General features: G+C 42.6%; 1 protein-coding gene across 5 annotated transcripts in view; it reads right to left on the bottom strand.

Annotated features, from left to right (window-relative positions):
- Window positions 1–405: 405 nt before the first annotated feature.
- The window catches only part of GATAD2B (GATA zinc finger domain containing 2B), an 82287-nt gene continuing 63835 nt past the window's right edge, over window positions 406–18857 (bottom strand). For 4 of the 5 annotated variants that reach the window (XM_025287797.3, XM_025287794.3, XM_025287796.3 and 1 more), the window contains 10 exons: window positions 14340–14675; window positions 10270–10399; window positions 9548–9679; window positions 9117–9245; window positions 8519–8689; window positions 7465–7780; window positions 6608–6810; window positions 5568–5678; window positions 5293–5410; window positions 406–4635 (listed from right to left, as the gene is read on the bottom strand). In XM_025287797.3, the coding sequence (XP_025143582.1) occupies window positions 4502–4635; window positions 5293–5410; window positions 5568–5678; window positions 6608–6810; window positions 7465–7780; window positions 8519–8689; window positions 9117–9245; window positions 9548–9679; window positions 10270–10399; window positions 14340–14674 (1779 nt within the window). In that variant the 5' untranslated portion in view covers window position 14675 and the 3' untranslated portion in view covers window positions 406–4501. The remainder of the gene's footprint in view (window positions 4636–5292; window positions 5411–5567; window positions 5679–6607; window positions 6811–7464; window positions 7781–8518; window positions 8690–9116; window positions 9246–9547; window positions 9680–10269; window positions 10400–14339; window positions 14676–18857) is intronic. The other variant, XM_025287795.3, reaches the window with a different exon arrangement.

Here is an 18857-nt window from a genome sequence, read left to right as displayed (position 1 = left end):
GTGGCTAGAGGATCTCCCCTGCCTGCCATCACTTCACAAATAAAACTGAGACCCCAAAAATCAGCTCTATCAAAGGTCACATAACAAGTCAGCAGGAAAGCTTGAGACTAATCCCCAGGTCTCCAGACTGTGACACCATCCCACCCGCTTTGTGCTGTGGCTCTCTTTACTCTCCACAGTCTGGACTAGGAGTCTCAGCTTTTGCAGTAACCCAGCCTCACCCCAATTTGCAAACCCTAAAACTGTGCACAGATGGATATGGCTCTCCCCTAAGGGAGACTTTCTTAGGATGACTTGTTTAAATTATTTCTATCATCCCCTGATAATCCACCCTCAAAGGCCCATGAAACTAGGTTCTTTTTTTGGGGTGGGGAAATCCCTTGCATAAGAAAGCTTGACACTGAATTTTGTTATATAGGTATATTGTATATATGCTGATGCAATCAGAGAAAAAAAACAGTGCAAATACAATTACAATTCATAATAATACTTGGTTTCAATGCCCCCGGGAACTGCCCCATTCCTCGGCTACCTCCCAACCCCCAGCACTTCCCCACAGTCTCAACCTAATGCTGGGGGGTAGGGAGGGTGGGCAGGTTAGGGTAGGGAGTGGGCTCTGCCAAGGCAGTGCTGGTGACCCGGAGGGACTACTCCAGGGTGGGGAGGCAAGGCACAAATTAGGGGTGGGTGGTGGGGGAGGTGGCATCTCTAAGGAGGGATGGGGTTGGAGCAGCTGCCAGTCTCAGTGTGCTGGGCCCGGCCCACTCCCCTCCCCACCCTCCACAGCCCTGCCTCCCTACCCCCTCCCCTTCCCCAGAAACCCTTTTGCACGGATCATACACAAACGGGCACATTACAAAATGACATAACACAGTTTCACAATATCCATGGCTAGGGCTTTTTTTTCTCTTTTTCAGTTTTTTTTTTTTTCTACACAATGTACAATTCCTTTTAAATGGATCAAGAAATAGCTTATATACACGAATGAGTCCTTGTTATAACATCTCGGCAGCAAATATCATAAGCTAATGAAGGTCTTGTTGGAGGGGAAAGGAGCCTAGGACTGGGGTGGGGGTAGGGGGTGTGGAGAGAAGGTTATGCCTTCTGGAGAAGTGGGGAGAAAAGGGAGAGGTTAGGGAAAAGGAACAAAAGTAAAATATCAAGAAGCATCTTTACAAAGCAGTTCTATAGCTAATTCCTTTTAAAGGGGAAAGGAAAGGTAACCAAAGCAGGAAAACATTTATCTCTGTGTCTTAAAAAAAAATTGTCTACCATACATACATCCAAAAAATGTGGAAAAATACTTATTCCAGGGATGAAAGAAGTCCAGATGCTGTGGTCAAATGACAAAAAGAAAAAGAAAAAAAAAAGACAAATAAGGACCTCTGTCCCTCAGTTTTACCAAAGCCTTACCGCTCATTCACCCGTATCAGGCTTAGAGAGAGTAAGCCACTGTCCATAAACTACTACTTTTAAAGCCTCTGGTGATGGAGGAAGCCAGGCAAAACTGGTGGGATCCTCACTCTAGAATCACCCTGAGCTTCAGTGCTCCAGGGGTGAAGGATAACTCTGTACAGAGGGTCTTTCTTCCTATCTTTAGGGCATGAGGTTTAGTGTCTATGGGGCCCAAGGCCTGGGGATGGACAGTAACAACAGACTTGGAGGGACACAAGGCAATCAGTGATGAAAAAGGAGAGAAATGAGGAAGACAGGATCGGGGAGAGGGAGGAGAAGGGAGGAGGTGGAAGGCTAATACTTCACCATGATTAGAGGAGCCTCACCCCCGTCACTAATCCCTGGGAAGGGTATGAAAATGGGGATAAGAGAGGGTAAGAAATCAAACCTCAGCGATTGAGCAAAGGGTCACGGAGCTATACCAGTCAACAAGCAGCCTCTATGTAACTGACCCTGAGGGGATAAAAACAGGGAAGACTCCACCCTCTCCCCTATCGCCTCAGCACCTTGGCAGGCACGCGACTACAGGCTTTCCTTCCCCATCATCCCCATCTCTACATATCTTACTTCCAAACCCCATTCAAAGGTGGCCTGGCTCCCAGGGAAGGGATTCAGCTCAGGGCAGGGACAGCCCCCAGCCAGACGGTATTGCACATTCTCTGTTCCTTACTTTTAATCTCAACTGACAAACTCGGGCACCTCGTACCTCTGAGCACCTCTGAGCTGGGGAAGGGGAGACATAACAGAAATGGCACTTCATCATGGGGTGGGGGGAGGGAGGCTAGACAGACATGCCACAAGGCAAGATGACTTGCAGGGAAAATATTTTTTAAAAAGCTTCCAATTTTGTGGAAGAGAGAAAAGCAAAACCAAACGATTTATCCAGTGCTTTCAAAGCACAGAGGGCAAAGGAAAGATGTAAGAATATATCTTTATATATATATATATAATTTTAAAATAATCCCAGACCCAGTTCCACTAACCCCCCCTCCCTCTCCCACCACTTAATCAGGGGTTCCACATTCCCCAGAAAAATACTCGAAACAACCCCATCACTACCTGTTACTAGCGTCTAGCTTCCAGATCATTTCACCACTGGGGAGCCCAGACACAGGCTGCATCTCTGCTCCTTTATTAAGTGCTCAATGAATTGGGGGAAAGGGAGGAAAGAAAAAAAGCCAGGAAGGCCCGTAGGGCCAGTATAATCACCCACAGTGGCTCTGGAGTATGGGGAGTAAAGGCCAGTGTGGGGGGAACTGAGCCTGATTCCAGCTCCTCCTATCCCCTCCCCAAACTTTATGGGGAGGATGTGCAGTTTGTGTGTGTGTTAATTTTAAAAGTGCCTTCTTACTTTAAAAAATTATTTAATTTTTAAAAATAAAAATGGGGGAACCTCTCCAGGTGGCTTTCAAGGGCAAAATGTTACACTCCTCTTCACACCTCTCTGCTGAGAGTATCCCTTCCTCAAACTCTGGCAGCTTTTATTAGAGCTGGAGAGGCAGGTGGACATGCACTATGAAGTGAGCAGAAACCCCTACCTTTAATGGGCTTCCCTTACCTCAAAAACAGCCTAGTCCCTTCCCCTGTCCCCCATGGTGTGGGCAAATGGGATGCTAATCTCCCCAATCCCCAGAACAGCAACATTGCACAATTCAATTCATTCTCTACATTAGTAGCACTTAAGAAAAGAATAAAAACAAACAAGAAAGCAAAATTTATAGAATTCTGGGGAGAAAAAAGACAACAACTACTTTTATAGCACAGGTCCAGGATTGGTTTTGACATGAATTGTTCAGCTGTGAGCGGTCAGCTCTGCAGTTAGCGCAGCAGGGCCAGGGTAGGGCTCCCACCTGATTAGGTGCCCTCACCCTCATCTCCTGGTGCTCAGAAGGTAAAGAGACAAATGGGAAAGTCGGAACTGTTGGGAGGGAATCCTCTCTTTCTTTCTTCCTCTATTTCCTCTCTTTGACATTTCACTCACTCATGCCCATCCAACTTCCAGGACACCCAGCAAAGTCAGGCTGGGAACAGCCACTCTATATTACAGATGGGGCTGTGGTTACTGAAGGCAGATTAGGATTTTTAAAAAAGAAAAGAAAGGAGATGGGGATGGGGGAGAACTTTACAAAAAAAATAAGATGAAATAATCTGGGGCTAGTTGGCCTGGAATAGTCTTCTGCGTTTCCACTGGGGTCAGGAGACCAACCTCATTCGCCCAGCATCCAGAAGGTTAGGACGTGGTCTCAGTCCTCCTTGGCTCAACATGATGTTCACTGTCATGCCCCTTTCTCTCTCTTCTTTATGGGTCACTTTTAGAGTGGTTAACTTTTAAAGCTTCTCCTTCCAGGCTCTTTCCCCTCATTCTTAGAGCCCAACTTCAATAGTCAACACTGCCTTCTGAACTGTCCAGCTCAGAGACACCCCATAGCTGGTGTGCTATTCCTCCCTGTTTGATGCCACCACCTCCCCCCAACCCTGGGTTAAGTGCATTAAAAACTTTTGCCCCTAACACTCCCAGTCATGGCCTACTTGGCAGCTGGGGACCCTACTGCAATGCTCCTATCACTTAACTGAATGTCATTTGTGTTTACAAAAAAGAAAAAAGACAAAAGAAAAGAGAAAAAAAATACTGGGTGAAAATAAAAAGGTTTAACCGTCCACTGAACAAAGGGAGGACACACAACATCATTAAAAATGATAATAATAATTAAAGCATAAAAACAAACTTTAGAAACACACATCCAAGGGCTTAGATTTCTCCCCAGGACCTCATTCTGACCTCTATCAGAGGCAGAGATCCACCTCGCTATTAAAACTGAAGAGAGAAAGTGGCAGAACAGATCGCAGCAGTGTAAAATAAAGGGGAGGTGGTGGGGCAGGGCGTGTGTTTTCTTGTTGATTCCTACTTTTTGTCTTCTGTTTTTCTGTTTTGTTTTCCGTGTATGGTAGGCACCAGTACAGGCACTGCATGCGACGGAAGTTGGGGACAATGGGAGAGGAGATGGGTAAAGGATTCAAGGTTGGGGCAGTGTAAGTGGAACAGGCGTTATTTCTGTCCACTGATGGACTGCGATATAGACCGGGGAGGGATCATGTCTAAAAGGTATTCCCGCTGTCGGTCTGCCAGACTGGGGGCTTTGTGTCCTCCAATACCAGTGTTCAAGTATGCAATGTTGACACCTAGACCCAGGAGACAAAAGTGGAGGCAGGTATTAAAAGAGGAAATGATCCCCTCTTCCGCAATACCCTGAGGCTGCAGTCTTGGAGATGCAGAGGGAACATTAGAAGTTGTCTACATCCATCCAGACTCAATTAAGCTTTATTTCAGTAACAACTACCCACCCTGCTCCCCAGCTCTAGGTAGAGAGGCCTTCCCCAAACTTCAAACCTACCAGGATTAATCAACATGGTCTTGATGGTATAGAAGAGTCAAAGAAAATAGTGGTGAAAGGAAAATAATCAAGACAAAGAGAGGCGAATTATTGAATCAGCTTTGGTTTGGGGGCTGCTGACTCTGAAGAAACTTCCCCAGGTCACGCAACCAGGATCAGGACAGTTAACCCTGATATTCTGGCCAAAAGAGATCAATAACCACATGCCCACCAAAAGGGCACACTAGAGAGGACCATGTCATTTTCACCACCAAAACCTTAGTGTACTGTGCCTGGCATGTAATATGGATTTAGCAAACATTTGTCGAGTAACAAGAGTGAAGGGAGGAGGGCCTAAAGAAAGAGCAGAAAACAAAAGACACAACAATCACCTAAAGGAGCTGCTAAAGAACTGCAAACTAGCCAGTCAATTCCCGAGAAAAGTTCTCAGATCAACCCTTCTTACCTGGCATACCAAGGAGGCCACCCGGCACAGACAGCTGGGGTGCCTGTGCAAAGTTGGAAAGCATGGAACGGGCAGATGTGGGAATACCACGCTGGAGGCTGCTTTGGGGCTGCGGAGCCTGCAATGAGGAGGAGATGAGCAGTCATAACTTTGCCACGATGGAAGGTGTAAGGGGGAGGAAAGAATATGGGAGTACAGAAGAGCAATATGATTCTCCACAGAACAAAGGACGAACTGTAATAAATGACTGACAAAACCTCAAGAGAAATCCTCACCTGCCGGAGCGTATGATGTCTCATTATGGTCTCTTGTTTACTGACACTGGACACAGCTGGAGCCGTAGTGGGGGAGAGGGCTGCCTGCTGCTGTAATCGCTGTTCAATTTCCTGTTGGGAGTCATCAGGTCAAGTTGGGCAGGACAGCGCCCAATTTCCTAACCGAAAAACCTAGAGGTCTTCTTATCTCTAACGCTGCCAGCCAGTTGGAGGGATGTGGAAAAGGCAAAAGAGTCTGGTGGGGTAGTTGCACTAGGATCTCTGGGTACAGCAACCTCAATGCTTCAATGCTCAAGGAGTCCCTCTCCCCAGGAAAGCTGGCTCTCAGAAGCTGGCTGGAGATCTAGGTGGTGGTGACGAGCTGACTAATGTAATTAATTAAGGCCAATGAGTTGCTAAAGTTTTATTTTTGACTCCTGTCTACCCATTTTCCAGAAGACCCATGATGCTACCCAGAGGGGTCTGATGGGTGGTGGGGCAGAAAATAATCTGAGCTTCCCAATACCTCTTCCCTGTTCCAAGATATTCTCATTCTATTAATACTGTATGAAGAATTCACACACACTAGCAATCACTAATCTTCACTGAGCTATTTTATAATTTACCCTTCCCTTTGTCATTTCTTTGTCAAATATGGACTGCAGATAATTACTTCTCTAAAAGAGAGTTCTAGTACAAACATAAATCCTTTTCACCAAAATCCATTTGTTTGAGGAAATGAAGTCAATAATAGAGGAATTTCCTCAGTGCTATCAGGGAAAGCCAAGATTCTCAGCCTTTTGTCCCTTTCCCTTAACCTCAGACATCATGTGTCATTAAACTCTTACTCAATCAGAAGTAGTCAAAAGGAAATGGGAGAGGCAGAATGGTAAGAAGGGTATAAAGGGAACTCAGGCCTCTAGGTTCAAGGAACTTCGCTTCAGAAACCCAGATCACCTGGACTGTAGTGTTCACACAGACAACTCCTCTAAACTAGAAAGAACTGCCTTTTGGTAAAATCCAACCTGGCCAGGTGGCTGGTGAGAAGTCAGAATTCTTACCTGTTCCTGCTGTAGGGCTTTAACAAAAGCATTTTTCAGCCGGTTGGTGTGTTCTGCCTTTAGAGCCTTCTTCTGGTTGGAGGTCATACACTGCTCACACAGAATCTTTCCATTCTTCTCCTGCTTCCAGTGAGGGGTGAAGTCTGTGCGGCACTGGGCACAAACAAAGGGTTCGACCCGCAGAAGAGAGGCACAGCTTTTCCCTAGATGCCAACAAAAATAATAATCAGTGGTCTCACATTTCCACTCCATCTCCTTTGTTTCTCTTCATCAGATGAATCTTTTTCCAGAAGTTTACTCTGCTGAATTAAAAAAGTGACTCTGAAATTTATAAAATATTTACATTTCATTTGATTGCAAAGTATCACTTTAGGGAATTAGATAGTACCATCAGTTCATGGGGTCGCAAGGAGTCAGACACGACTGAGCGACTGAACTGAACTGAACTGATCCCTATTTACAAATGAGGAAACTAAGTCTAAGAAACACAGCTCCAAATGACAAAACTGGGATGATAAAAACTCAAGTTTTCTGATTTCCTATTATGCAATATGAGAAGAAAATGTGTGTCAGAGTCAAAGGGCTCCAGCCTGCACACTGCAAATAGAGAGCAACCCCTGCTTGCCGCCACTAGACACGGTCCCTATGCAGCAATGAAGACCCAGTGTGGCCAAAAATAAATAAGCTTTTTGATATGCTGTTCCTAAACAGCCTCTGAATAAAGGATAGGAGTGGTTTGGTAAAAGTCAGGGAGAGGCTATTTAATATTACACAGTATCATGTGATACTCTGTCCATATTAATCAGGTTTGGCAACCTCTTGCTTAGATAAAAAGACTGGCCAACAAACAGCCTTACCTTGGCTGTCGATGACACTCTGTACGACTTCCTCCAAGCCTACCATGTAGATGAACTCGCTATTGGCTGCACTAGGCAGGAAGTGAAGCAAGGGAGCAGGTGGTTTAGGGGGTGGAATCTCCAAGAGTGTCTTTTCCAGCTGTTTGCGAAGAGCCAATTTGGCTGCAGCCTGTGAGTTGGCAGCATCTGTCATGGCGCTGGGGCTGGGGAGTGGTGAGGACACCCTGTTCACGGTCCCTGGCTGGATATGGGAGGCAAGATTCATATAGATGGCAGAGGATGTTGTGCGCTGACAGGGAACAGAAGAACTTGACTGCTGAAACAGATTGAGTGTAGGGGTCAGTGATGATATGTGAGAGAAAGCATCAATTTTTACTTTTGTGGCAGAGAACATTACCTGATCCTAGTCTGACCTACACAGCTTCCCCCAAACTCAGAAAATGACACGAGGTGTCCCACTTCTCCACTGAAAAAGGATTTTGGCACACAGGAGAGGAGAATGACAGTGGCTATGAACTAAAACTGCAAAGATTCAGGATTCTTTGTTTTACATCCTTCATGCTTCTTATTCCTTAGATCCCTCTAGTTCTTTCTTCTAGACATATTTTAGCTTATTGCTGCTCATAACCCTTCTTCTCTGCATATAACCCTTCTTTACTACTACATTCATGTGGGCTTCCCAGGTGGCTCAGTGCTCAAGAATCCGCCTGCCAATGTAGGAGATGGAGGAGACTCGAGTTTGATCCCTGGGTTGGGAAGATCCCCTGGAGGAGTAAATGGCAACCCATTTCAGTGTTCTTACCTGGGAAACTCCACGGACAGATGACCCCAGTGGGCTATAGTCCATGGGGTTGCAAAGAGTCAGACACGACTTAGTGACTAAGCACGCACATGCTATATTCATAAAATTCCTCATGATTTCACTTTTGGGACCACTGCCAACCCACCAAAATTTCCTTTGTTGGCCTAGTCCAAAAACTTAAAATCTATGACCTTTTCAACAGGGAAAGCAAATAAAAGATTTTTCTGTTTCCATATTAGGGCTCCCTCTTACCGGTTGGTAATTGATGGTGGGATTCATATTGGGTGTTGTGGTGCGTACAAGGCCAGGCTTAGGCGGGCCCCGCTGACCCTGTAGCTGGGCTGGGTTTGGCGCAATCACACGTTGAGACATTAACATGTGTGGGAGGGTGGTATTGGTCGCTGAACGGATGACACTGTGACCCTGAAGTGTGAAAAGATATAGTCGTAGGTGGCAAAATGCCTCACAAAATGCCAAACAGAAAGCACTGTCTATAATATATAGCTAAGTAGAAACATAGTCATACTTGGTAATTCTGTCTAATGATCTATGGGACAAATCTGCCATCACTGTAAAACTTGATTAGTAGTTAGGAATTCCCTGGCTTTTTTGGTAAACTATCTTAACACTCTATGGAAAACGGCTAAGAAGTAGAAAGACTACAGTGGAAAGATCAGTTATTCATCCTTCTACTGCGGACTCAATCATGCCATTAAGGACCAACAGGACTATCGATAATAACAACATGTCTATCAAGGCCAGGTTCTTTCTGTGATCTTCACAAAAGCCCCAAAACTGAGATAGGATAACAGAGTTCCCTGAAACTAAGATCACACTATGGGTAACATACCTGTAATGTTCTCAAATTCTGTTCAACCCCTTGGGCCCCAGGCCGGGAGGGAAGCTTGGACAGGCCTTGCTGTCCCACATGGGCAGGGGATGGCTGAACAATAGATGCTGCATTCTGTACAACTGGAGTCTAGGAGAGAGGAGAAAATGAGACAGTGGAAAAGGCTAGTAATCAGAGGTAGAAATCTGGTACACTTCTAGACTTTCAAAACTCCTTGTCAGTCTGAAGCTCCTGTTGACCAGAAGGGAAAATGAAAAAACAGAATCACAGTTTTCTTGATTAAGGCCCCAAATAAAAAAATAACACTGTTCCTAGAGACTAAACCCCAGGGGACCAGAGAAGAATGAGCCACCCTGCCGAATCTACCTGGGGTAGCCCATTCTCAGTTTTTCTTTGCTTTCTGCTAGTCCTTTATTTCTTGGGCACAGTACCTTCTGAACCACATTCTCTTTCTGTAGCTGACTCTGTCTCAGTTTCTTTAACAGCACCAGTCGGGCTTCTTCCAATCGCAGCTCATCTCTCAGCTGCTTGATGAGTTGCTGCCGTTCTTCAATGCCTTTCCCCTGAGGAAACATGGAGACTATCAGCTATAGTAGCAGTTACTCAGAGTCCACTCCTGCAAGATGATCTATTCTTCTAGGTCGAAAACCTTCATCTTCCACAAGAAGCACAGGTGCAATGGAATTGTTACCTTTGTGTTCCTAGCACATAGTCTGGCACAGTGCCTGGTATTCGTTAGGTATTCAAAAATAGCTTACAGAATGAAAGAAGAGATCGTATATAAATGCTAACCAGATTCCTGGCAGAAGAATGGCCAAAGGGAGATATTGCTTTCCTTGAAAATAATGTTCCTTAATCTTTTAAACCCATGTTTCCTCCAGAAATACATAAAAACTTAGGAATTCCTCCATATTCGGAGAGCCAGGATACAGTATAGAAGGTATCTCTAGCTAAGAGTTGAGTTTACATGATCTGAATTACGAAGTTTTCATTTTCCAAAGATAAACTACACTTTTCCAAACTTTCTTCTCCACTTGTAGTTATTTAGATCCAAAAAGTAAACACTAAAAAAAAAAAACCAGAAATGGGACCCTCAGGCAATTAAAAAGAATAGTAGAAGCAAGAAATGATGAAAGGAATCTCTTTTTTTTACCTTAAACATCTCTAGGTTGGCTGCTTTGAGTCTTTCTTCCATTCGGGAGCTGGAACGGGGGCTGGAAGCCTCATTATCAGACAAAACAATGATGTCTGGGGAGGGAGTTAGCCTTCCTCGGTCTGGTTCACTGGACAAGGAAAGGAAAAATTAAGCTATTTCCAACAAAGTTCATAGAAAATTTAAGAAAACTTTTCTACACTGAACAAAGAGATCCAAGGAAACTTAAGTCTGTTCTGATTCACCCAGGGAAGACAGAGACATCCAAATCAAAGGATAAAGAAGAAACCAAAATGGAAGTGTTGACAAAACCACAGCAAAAGAACTTTTCCCATCTAAATTCCTATAGAGGATCCAGACACAAAGACACTGAATGGCTTTAGGAATGAAAGTAAGAGGTAAGTGTTTTTATCATATCAATTTTAATAAAAATTCCAAGTGCTTTCCTTATAACTCAGTCTCCTTTTGGGTTGTCTTGAGGTTCAAGAAGGAAATGGTTAGCCTGACAGGGGAAGAAAGGCAAAGGCAGTAGAGTCTACTTGTCCACCCCAGGTACAAAGGACACGTTGCTAAGGGGGCATTATATCAGAATGATGATACTGGTAAGAACGTGATCCTGGCTATCTGAAGATTTACAAGAAAGGAGGTTATGTGGCAACTCCAGTGAAGTCTGTCTTGTCAAGGGTTTAGGCCAAAAGAAGGTACTGTTGTCAGTGGCTTGAGAGAATGGACAGTGCTAAGTATAATGTCTACAGCCTTCTGGAGGATTGAAACTCCACAATTAAATGTATGGGTCTTGTACCTACTTGCAAGTTCTACTTACCATCTTCCCTCAGGAAAAAAACTGTCTCTGAAATGACTCTGAAATCTAAACCTTTCACACTGGCTATGACCTCTGGCCAATCCTAGTTATTAGACAACTATAGTTTTGATCTTTCTGGGGCTAGTCTTAAAAGCATCTTGTCCCTCTAAAATAAAAAATGGCACTCCCTTTTTAACACCTAGATAACAAGAATCCTGAAAATTCTAACTGCCTGAGGTTTCCAAGTCAATGACAATATCCTATAATTCTCTCTTGATTTCTTAACTCAGATATCTTCGCTGACTACTTTTTCGAAATCTATAGTGTAGTCAGGAGTGTGTAGGTCTAAAACAATGTATTCTTAGGTCTTACTTAAACTTGTAACTCAAACCTTTTATAACCACAGATCTTTAGTCCTGAGAGCCTCTTGACCATTTTTCAGGAGTTCTTGTCTCAGATGCCATTGGGACTTGGATGCCTTTTGAACAAGGTACCTTGGATGGTTGGGATAGGCATTCAATTCCTCAACAGGGTAAAACGGAGGTTACTAAAACAACCAAGCTTAGCTGAGGAAATAAATTAGGAAGACAGTGATAATAATAACTATCTTGGGAATTACTAAATTCGTCTGTATCACTTTATAACCACTGGTCACAGACACAAGCTGAAAATGTCGGGTTACAGAAAAAAGAAGTCACTAAAGGGAGAAAAGAACCTTTTATACTCTAACCTCCAGTTCCTGGAGTAGTGGTCAGGCCTAAACATACTGCATTTTTATTTATCGTTTCTATAGTCCTTCATGCCTCACCCCCATCCCTAACATGAGTAAACAACTTTGAGGTCTGGTAGATTTCTCCTTCTTCTACATGATTCTCCAATGTTTACATCAACAGTCAGAAGCTCTTTCCATCCTGGCCTGGCTGGATACACACCTCACAAATTATTTCTAACCTAAGGAATTCTTCCTTGCTCAAATGAGTGCCACCGATTACTTAAGGACTATCCAGCAACAGAACAAGCAGAGACATTACAGTATGGGGATTTTGGAATTGAGAGATATTTATCAGGAAGCTGTATCTGAGAAAACCCTAAATGATATTTTATTCCCAAATATAACTGACGCATATTACATAAACAGCACAGGTAAGGAAAAGCCCAAGTCAAGTTTCATTCCTCAATTTGTTTTTTTTTGTTTTTTTTTTTACTTTTGACCTGGAACTCTAGCTTTTTCTTAAACTTTTCTGGGGACAGAAGTTATTTTGCTACTTTCCCAAACATACATATGATTTACAATACTTACTGTTCTTAAGTATGCTGCTGCTGCTAAGTCACTTCAGTCGTGTCCGACTCTGTGCAACCCCATAGACGGCAGCCCACCAAGATCCCCAGTCCCTGGGATTCTCCAGGCAAGAACACTGGAATGGGCTGCCATTTCCTTCTCCAATGCATGAAAGTGAAAAGTGAAAGTGAAGTCGCTCAGTCGTGTCCGACTCTTAGCGACCCCATGGACTGCAGCCTACCAGGCTCCTCGTCCATGGGATATTCCAGGCAGGAGTACTGGAGTGGGGTGCCATCGCCATCTCCATCTTAAGTGTAAAACCCTACCAATTAGATATTATTGAAAGCCAGACCTGCTGCTGCTATCACTTTGTAACTCAGACTGGCAGATTCCCAGAAACTATAAAACTCCTAATCTTTATCCAGGTAAGAAAAACAAAACCAGAACTGCCATGTCTCGATAGCATTCCAAAACCTAAGCAGTGCTGGTTTCATGCATATCTTATTTCATGGATACCATAACTTGCACAATTGATGGCAGAAAAAAAAGATATTTAGGCAATTATGATATGGCTATCGTGTCAAGAGCCCTTCCTTCTTTCTGCTTTTAAAGTCCCTCCTTTTATTCACATCAAAGAAACCATTGTTCTCCATGCTGAGCAATCTATCAATCTTATTTCTTCTTACAAAAAGCTTGAGGCTAAGTGGAAATAGCTGTCAGTGTATCTGGTCTGGTTAAAGAGAAGAAGAGCGACAGAGCAGACAGGGCCTATTTTTTTTCATGCAGAATGGGGATCTAGGTGGTTTACATCAAGCCTCTTTTCCTGGAGAACATGAAGAACAGTTCCTAGTTTCCAAAGAATCAAGTTTCAAAAGTTCAATCCTCTAATGAAATTAAATGCAATGGGAGAGTTTTCAGGGTACTCTAACTTGCAACAGAATTTATCTGTGATACAGTACAATTCCAACAACACTGAGATCTTACCAAAACGTGTAACAATGTTTCTATGAAAAATACACTTTCAGTTCCAAATGTGGATGTAAGGAATCCACCTAATATTTCTTCTCTTCATTGACCCCAGTGAAGGAGGATTAGTCATTTGCACCAGAAGGTTAAGGGTGATTATGGGGCAAGTGGATTACTCAGGTGCATTATCTCATTCATCTACTTTTCTTTTTTTCTAAAAAGGTCTAAGGATTAGTCTATAATACTTTGCTGATACTACATATTGCTCCCCAAAATTTTTCTCTTCTTCCACAACCTCTACAGAACTTTTCTGACATTTCCTAAGGGTTTTTAATGTTATTACCAAGAATATTGTTCCCCTATTGGATGTGATTTAAAAAAAATAACTCTGGGACAATACGAAAAGTTACCATGAAAAGGTAGAGAAAGAAACCTAAGTAAGATTGTAACCATTCCTTGTTTCTTCTTTCTTGCTATGTGTATGTGAGAGCAAGCACAAGCATGAGTGTACTTGTATAAGTGAATGTGTATACATGTTTGGGGTGTGGGGAATGTGGCACAAATGAAGTAAAAAATGCAGATGATTAGCACATGAAGAAGACAGAACACACAAGAAAAGAGAGGCCCATACTCTTTGAGGTAATAAAAGTTGGGTATCCATAATAAACAGATCCCAAAACTCCTGGGATGATCTGAAGAAATGACTGTTTTTGCCTCCTACAACAGCCTAAAATTAGAGCGTAAGTATATTAACTCACTTCTAGTTGGGGTACCAACTCTTACTGCCTCCTTGATCCTACTTTATCTTAAGGATACTTTATCTTAAGGATAATAATTTTTAGAGGCACTTATTTTCATTTGGAAACAGGAGGAATTCATGGTCAAGCCAGATGGCACAGATACACCTTCATTCAAGAAGCTTTAGAAAGAAAAACCCCTTCCTCTCATTGGAATCCATTCCTTTTTCATAGGCTTAGTTTATGAGAAGACCTTAACTATGGAGGCAGTTGAATCAAGCCATACCTCCGTCTGGCACTCATATCTACGGGTTCATCATTGATGTTTTCTTTGCCTGGCCTTCCAGCAGTCCTGTTGTCTCCATGAGGCCTGAGATTCCCATTAAGCTTCTCTTCATAGCCCTTGACTCCACTGCCATCTTGTTTAGTGGGTAACTCATGTGGCACCTCAAGATTTGCCAAATCCTTTCGTTTGAGCAGTGCCAACATTTTCAGACGTTCCATGGCCTCATGCCCCTCCATTTTGAGTCGTTTAGCCAGGACATCATCTCGCTCATCAGCTGGATCCAAGCTCCGCTTCAACAGATTCAGGCGAAGAGCATCCTCTGTCATTCTATCCATCCTATGGAAAGAAACATTAGCGTGCAATCAGAATAAAGTCCCTTAAATAGTCCACAAGGAAAGATGAATCACAGGCATATAAATGGAAGGTCAAAGTTAACTGAGCTAACGTTCTAACCCTATAGCTTCCTAGATTGATCTGTACTAAAGGAGGTATCATCTCAACCTCAGCAGTGAAAGTAAACCTTCCAATGCCTTCCAGTCATCGAGGTTCTTACTGTAGAGAAGTCTGATACCAAAGACCATACTCACTGAGATAATCCATTAAGAGCCTACATTTCTCGAAAAAGTAAATGTCCTTTTGTGACTGGTCTTTTGTGTATGCATGCTCAAAGTCAGATGCTTTGGTTTTAACTCTCCTGCCAAATTCTTCTCCTGGAAAAGACTCTTTTATGAACAGGAGGTTCCTCAGGTCACCCATGCATATCTTTAACTGGCCTATCTTACTGATGGAGAAATATGAGAAAGATTAATTAGACAAAGGGCATCTAACAGGAACCCTCAGTTGTCTGGATACAGCAAGAGTCAGAGGGGCCCTCAAGTCTCCACAGATTCAGTATCTTAAGATACTTTGTTCAGCAAAGAACTCAGGCACATAGAAGACAGAAGGCACTACGTTCTTCACTCTCACAGCAAAATTATTACAGGCAAGCTACTTATCATTTTTCCTTCTCATTTTGATTTGTTACACTAACAAAATCTAGCTACAAAACTTCTCCAACACTTGCAAATCCAGGGTTACCTTCCTGGTAGGAAACAGCAATGTGATACTGGAAAGAAATCTCTGATGCATCAAAACACATGTTCAAACTGTTGTTTACTTTTACAGATCAAGTACTTAAAAGTTACTTTACCTCCCCAAATCTCAATTTTCATCTGTAAAAGTGGGTACTCAGAAAAGCGTTCAGTAAAATTTAATTTCTATACCCGCAGGATATAACTTTCACACATAAGATACAAGATTCTGCTTGATAATTCACAGACTCAAGTAGTAGGACAGAGCAGAGTACCAATGTTAATTGGTGCTCTTACAAAGAAAAGTATGTATGTGCTTGTGGCATCTTCCTTCCTGTAGTGCAGAGTAAAATATAACTCTTCTAATTATAATGAGGAAAAAGAGTAACCAACAAAAGAATTTCCAACAAAAGGAGACAGAACTTTTGGAGAACCGAGAGAAGTCAGAACTCAGACCTCTGAATTTTCAAGTCATGTTTCTTAACTCTCTTTCTCTTTTTCAAAGAACAGCCTTGTTGAGATATAATTCACATTTCATACAATTCATCTATTTAAAGTGTATAATTAAGTGGCTTTTAGTATACCCACAGAGTTGTGCAATGATCACCATAATCAGTATTAGAATATTTTCATTATCTCCTCCTTAAAAAAAAACCCCATACCCATTAGCAAGTCACTCTCTTCCCCCTTTACCTCTATACCTAATAGAATTTATCTCTAAACTTGCCTATTTTGGACTTTTATATAAATGGAATCATACAATATGTAGTCTGATTGGCTTCTTTCACTTACCATTATGTCTTTCAGATTCATTCATGTAGCATATATCATTGCTTCATACTTTTTATAGTCTAATGATATTCTATTGTATGGATATATATTTTGTTTATTCATTTATCAATTGATAGACATTTGGGTCTTTCCCCCACATTTTAATTTTCTTGGCTGCGCTGTGCGGCATGCAGGATCCTAATTCCCTGACGAGAGATAGAACTCATGCCCCCTGAGGTGGAAGCACGGAGTCTTAACCACTGGCTCACTAGGGAAGTCCCCTACTTTTTACTATTATGAATACTGCTATGAACTTCTGTACACACGTTTCTGTACGGACATGTCTTCAATTCTCTTGAATATATACCAACAAGTAGAATTACTGGGTCCTATGGTATTTAACTTATATGCAGAGTACATCATGAGAAACGCTGGACTGGAAGAAACACAAGCTGGAATCAAGACTGCCGGGAGAAATATCAATAACCTCAGATATGCAGATGACACCACCCTTATGGCAGAAAGTGAAGAGGAACTAAAAAGCCTCTTGATGAAAGTGAAAGTGGAGAGTGAAAAAGTTGGCTTAAAGCTCAACATTCAGAAAACAAAGATCATGGCATCCAGTCCCATCACTTCATGGGAAATAGATGGGGAAACAGTGGAAACAGTGTCAGACTTTATTTTTTTGGGCTCCAAAATCACTGCAGATGGTGACTGCAGCCATGAAATTAAAAGATGCTTACTCCTTGGAAGGAAGGTTATGACCAACCTAGATAGCATATTGAAAAGCAGAGACATTACTTTGCCAACAAAGGTCCGTCTAGTCAAGGCTATGGTTTTTCCTGTGGTCATGTATGGATGTGAGAGTTGGACTGTGAAGAAGGCTGAGCGCCGAAGAATTGATGCTTTTGAACTGTGGTGTTGGAGAAGACTCTTGAGAGTCCCTTGGACTGCAAGGAGATCCAACCAGTCCATTCTGAAGGAGATCAGCCCTGGGATTTCTTTGGAAGGAATGATGCTAAAGCTGAAAACTCTGGTACTCTGGCCACCTCATGCGAAGAGCTGACTCATTGGAAAAGACTCTGATGCTGGGAGGGATTGGGGGCAGGAGGAGAAGGGGACGACAGAGGATGAGATGGCTGATGGCATCACTGACTCGATGGACGTGAGTCTGAGTGAACTCCGGGAGTTGGTGATGGACAGGGAGGCCTGGCGTGCTGCGATTCATGGGTCGCAAAGAGTCGGACACGACTGAGAGACTGAACTGATGGTAACTCTCTTTTTAACATTTTGAAGAATTGTTAGGCTGTTTTTCCAAAGTGGCTGCACCATTTTACATTACCACCAGCAGAGTTATAAGGGCTCCAATTTCTCCATATCCTCGTAATTCTCTTTAAACAGCTTCAGATATGAAACATATTATAACACATAGAAACACTCATTAGCTGCAGGTTCCCCAAAGATTTATTTTGACATGTGTTATTTCTGAAGTGGTTTACCTCTTCAGAAAAACACCCCCAGATGGACTGACTGGAAAGTTGAATGAACACCAAAAAGTTAAGCCCTAATTCCACAGTAACAATGTCTTGGGTAACTTGATCAACACCTCATAGTGAGAGTATGATTGAGAATACCATGAGGAATTGCAAAAGGTAAAAAATCAACTAATTATACACCTAGGTGAAAAAAGTACTTCAGTAAAGTACACAGCAAAATATATGAATGTGTATTAATACAGTAGACTGTTTTGAGATAAATTATATTTATGCGCACTGAGGGAATGACAAAATGACAAAATTCAACCACCTGGTGCTGGCTGGAAATTGGGATGCCATCATTAGCTTGGCTTCTTCAACTGATGGTTATACAAATAACTAAGTCAGTTCAAATAACTTCCCCTTTATTATAATGACATAAATGGGTACACTGCAAGTTGTGAGAAACCAGAACCAGATATTTGAATGTCTGAGGTAAGCAATCTTTCCCAACAGATGGCTTGACAACTCTGATTAAATTTTCCTTGCCCACTCTTGACATTACTGACCCAATTTTATGTGCTCACAGCCATGCCTGCCTCAAAATCCAATGAGATATGGATGACTCTTTAAAACAACCAGACTAAATGAAGTCAGCCAGATAGAGAAGGATAAGTATTTTACAGTTCCACTTATACGAGTTACCTAAGGCATATTCCCCCTGGAGGAGGGCATGGCAACCCACTCCAGTATTCTTGCCTGGAGAATCCCATGGATAAGAGGAACCTGGTGGGCTACAGCCCATAGGGTCGAGAAGAGTCAGACATGACTGAAGTGACTCAGCAAGGCATATTCACGGAGACAAAGCAGAATAGAAGATATCAGTGACCTGGGGTGGAGAGAAGGTAGTGAGGAGTTACTATTTAATGGGAACAATGCCTCTGGGATGAAGAAAAAGTTCTTAAATGAATAGTAGTGATGGCTGCACAACACTGTAAAAGTAATAAAAACTGAATTCAACATTTAAAAATGGTTAAACTAGGGACTTCCCTGAGGTCCAGAGGCTGAGACTTTGTGCTTGCAAAGCAGGGGGCTCAGGTCTGATCCCTGGTCAGGGAACTAGATCCCACATGCTACTACTAACACCTGGTGTAGTCAAATAAATAAATCAGATACAAAATAAATATTAAAAAAATAAAAAC

This window comes from Bubalus bubalis, chromosome 6 (assembly GCF_019923935.1).
Source record: "Bubalus bubalis isolate 160015118507 breed Murrah chromosome 6, NDDB_SH_1, whole genome shotgun sequence".
NCBI classification, from domain to species: Eukaryota; Metazoa; Chordata; class Mammalia; order Artiodactyla; family Bovidae; genus Bubalus; species Bubalus bubalis.
This window is presented reverse-complemented; position numbering and strand designations above follow the sequence as displayed.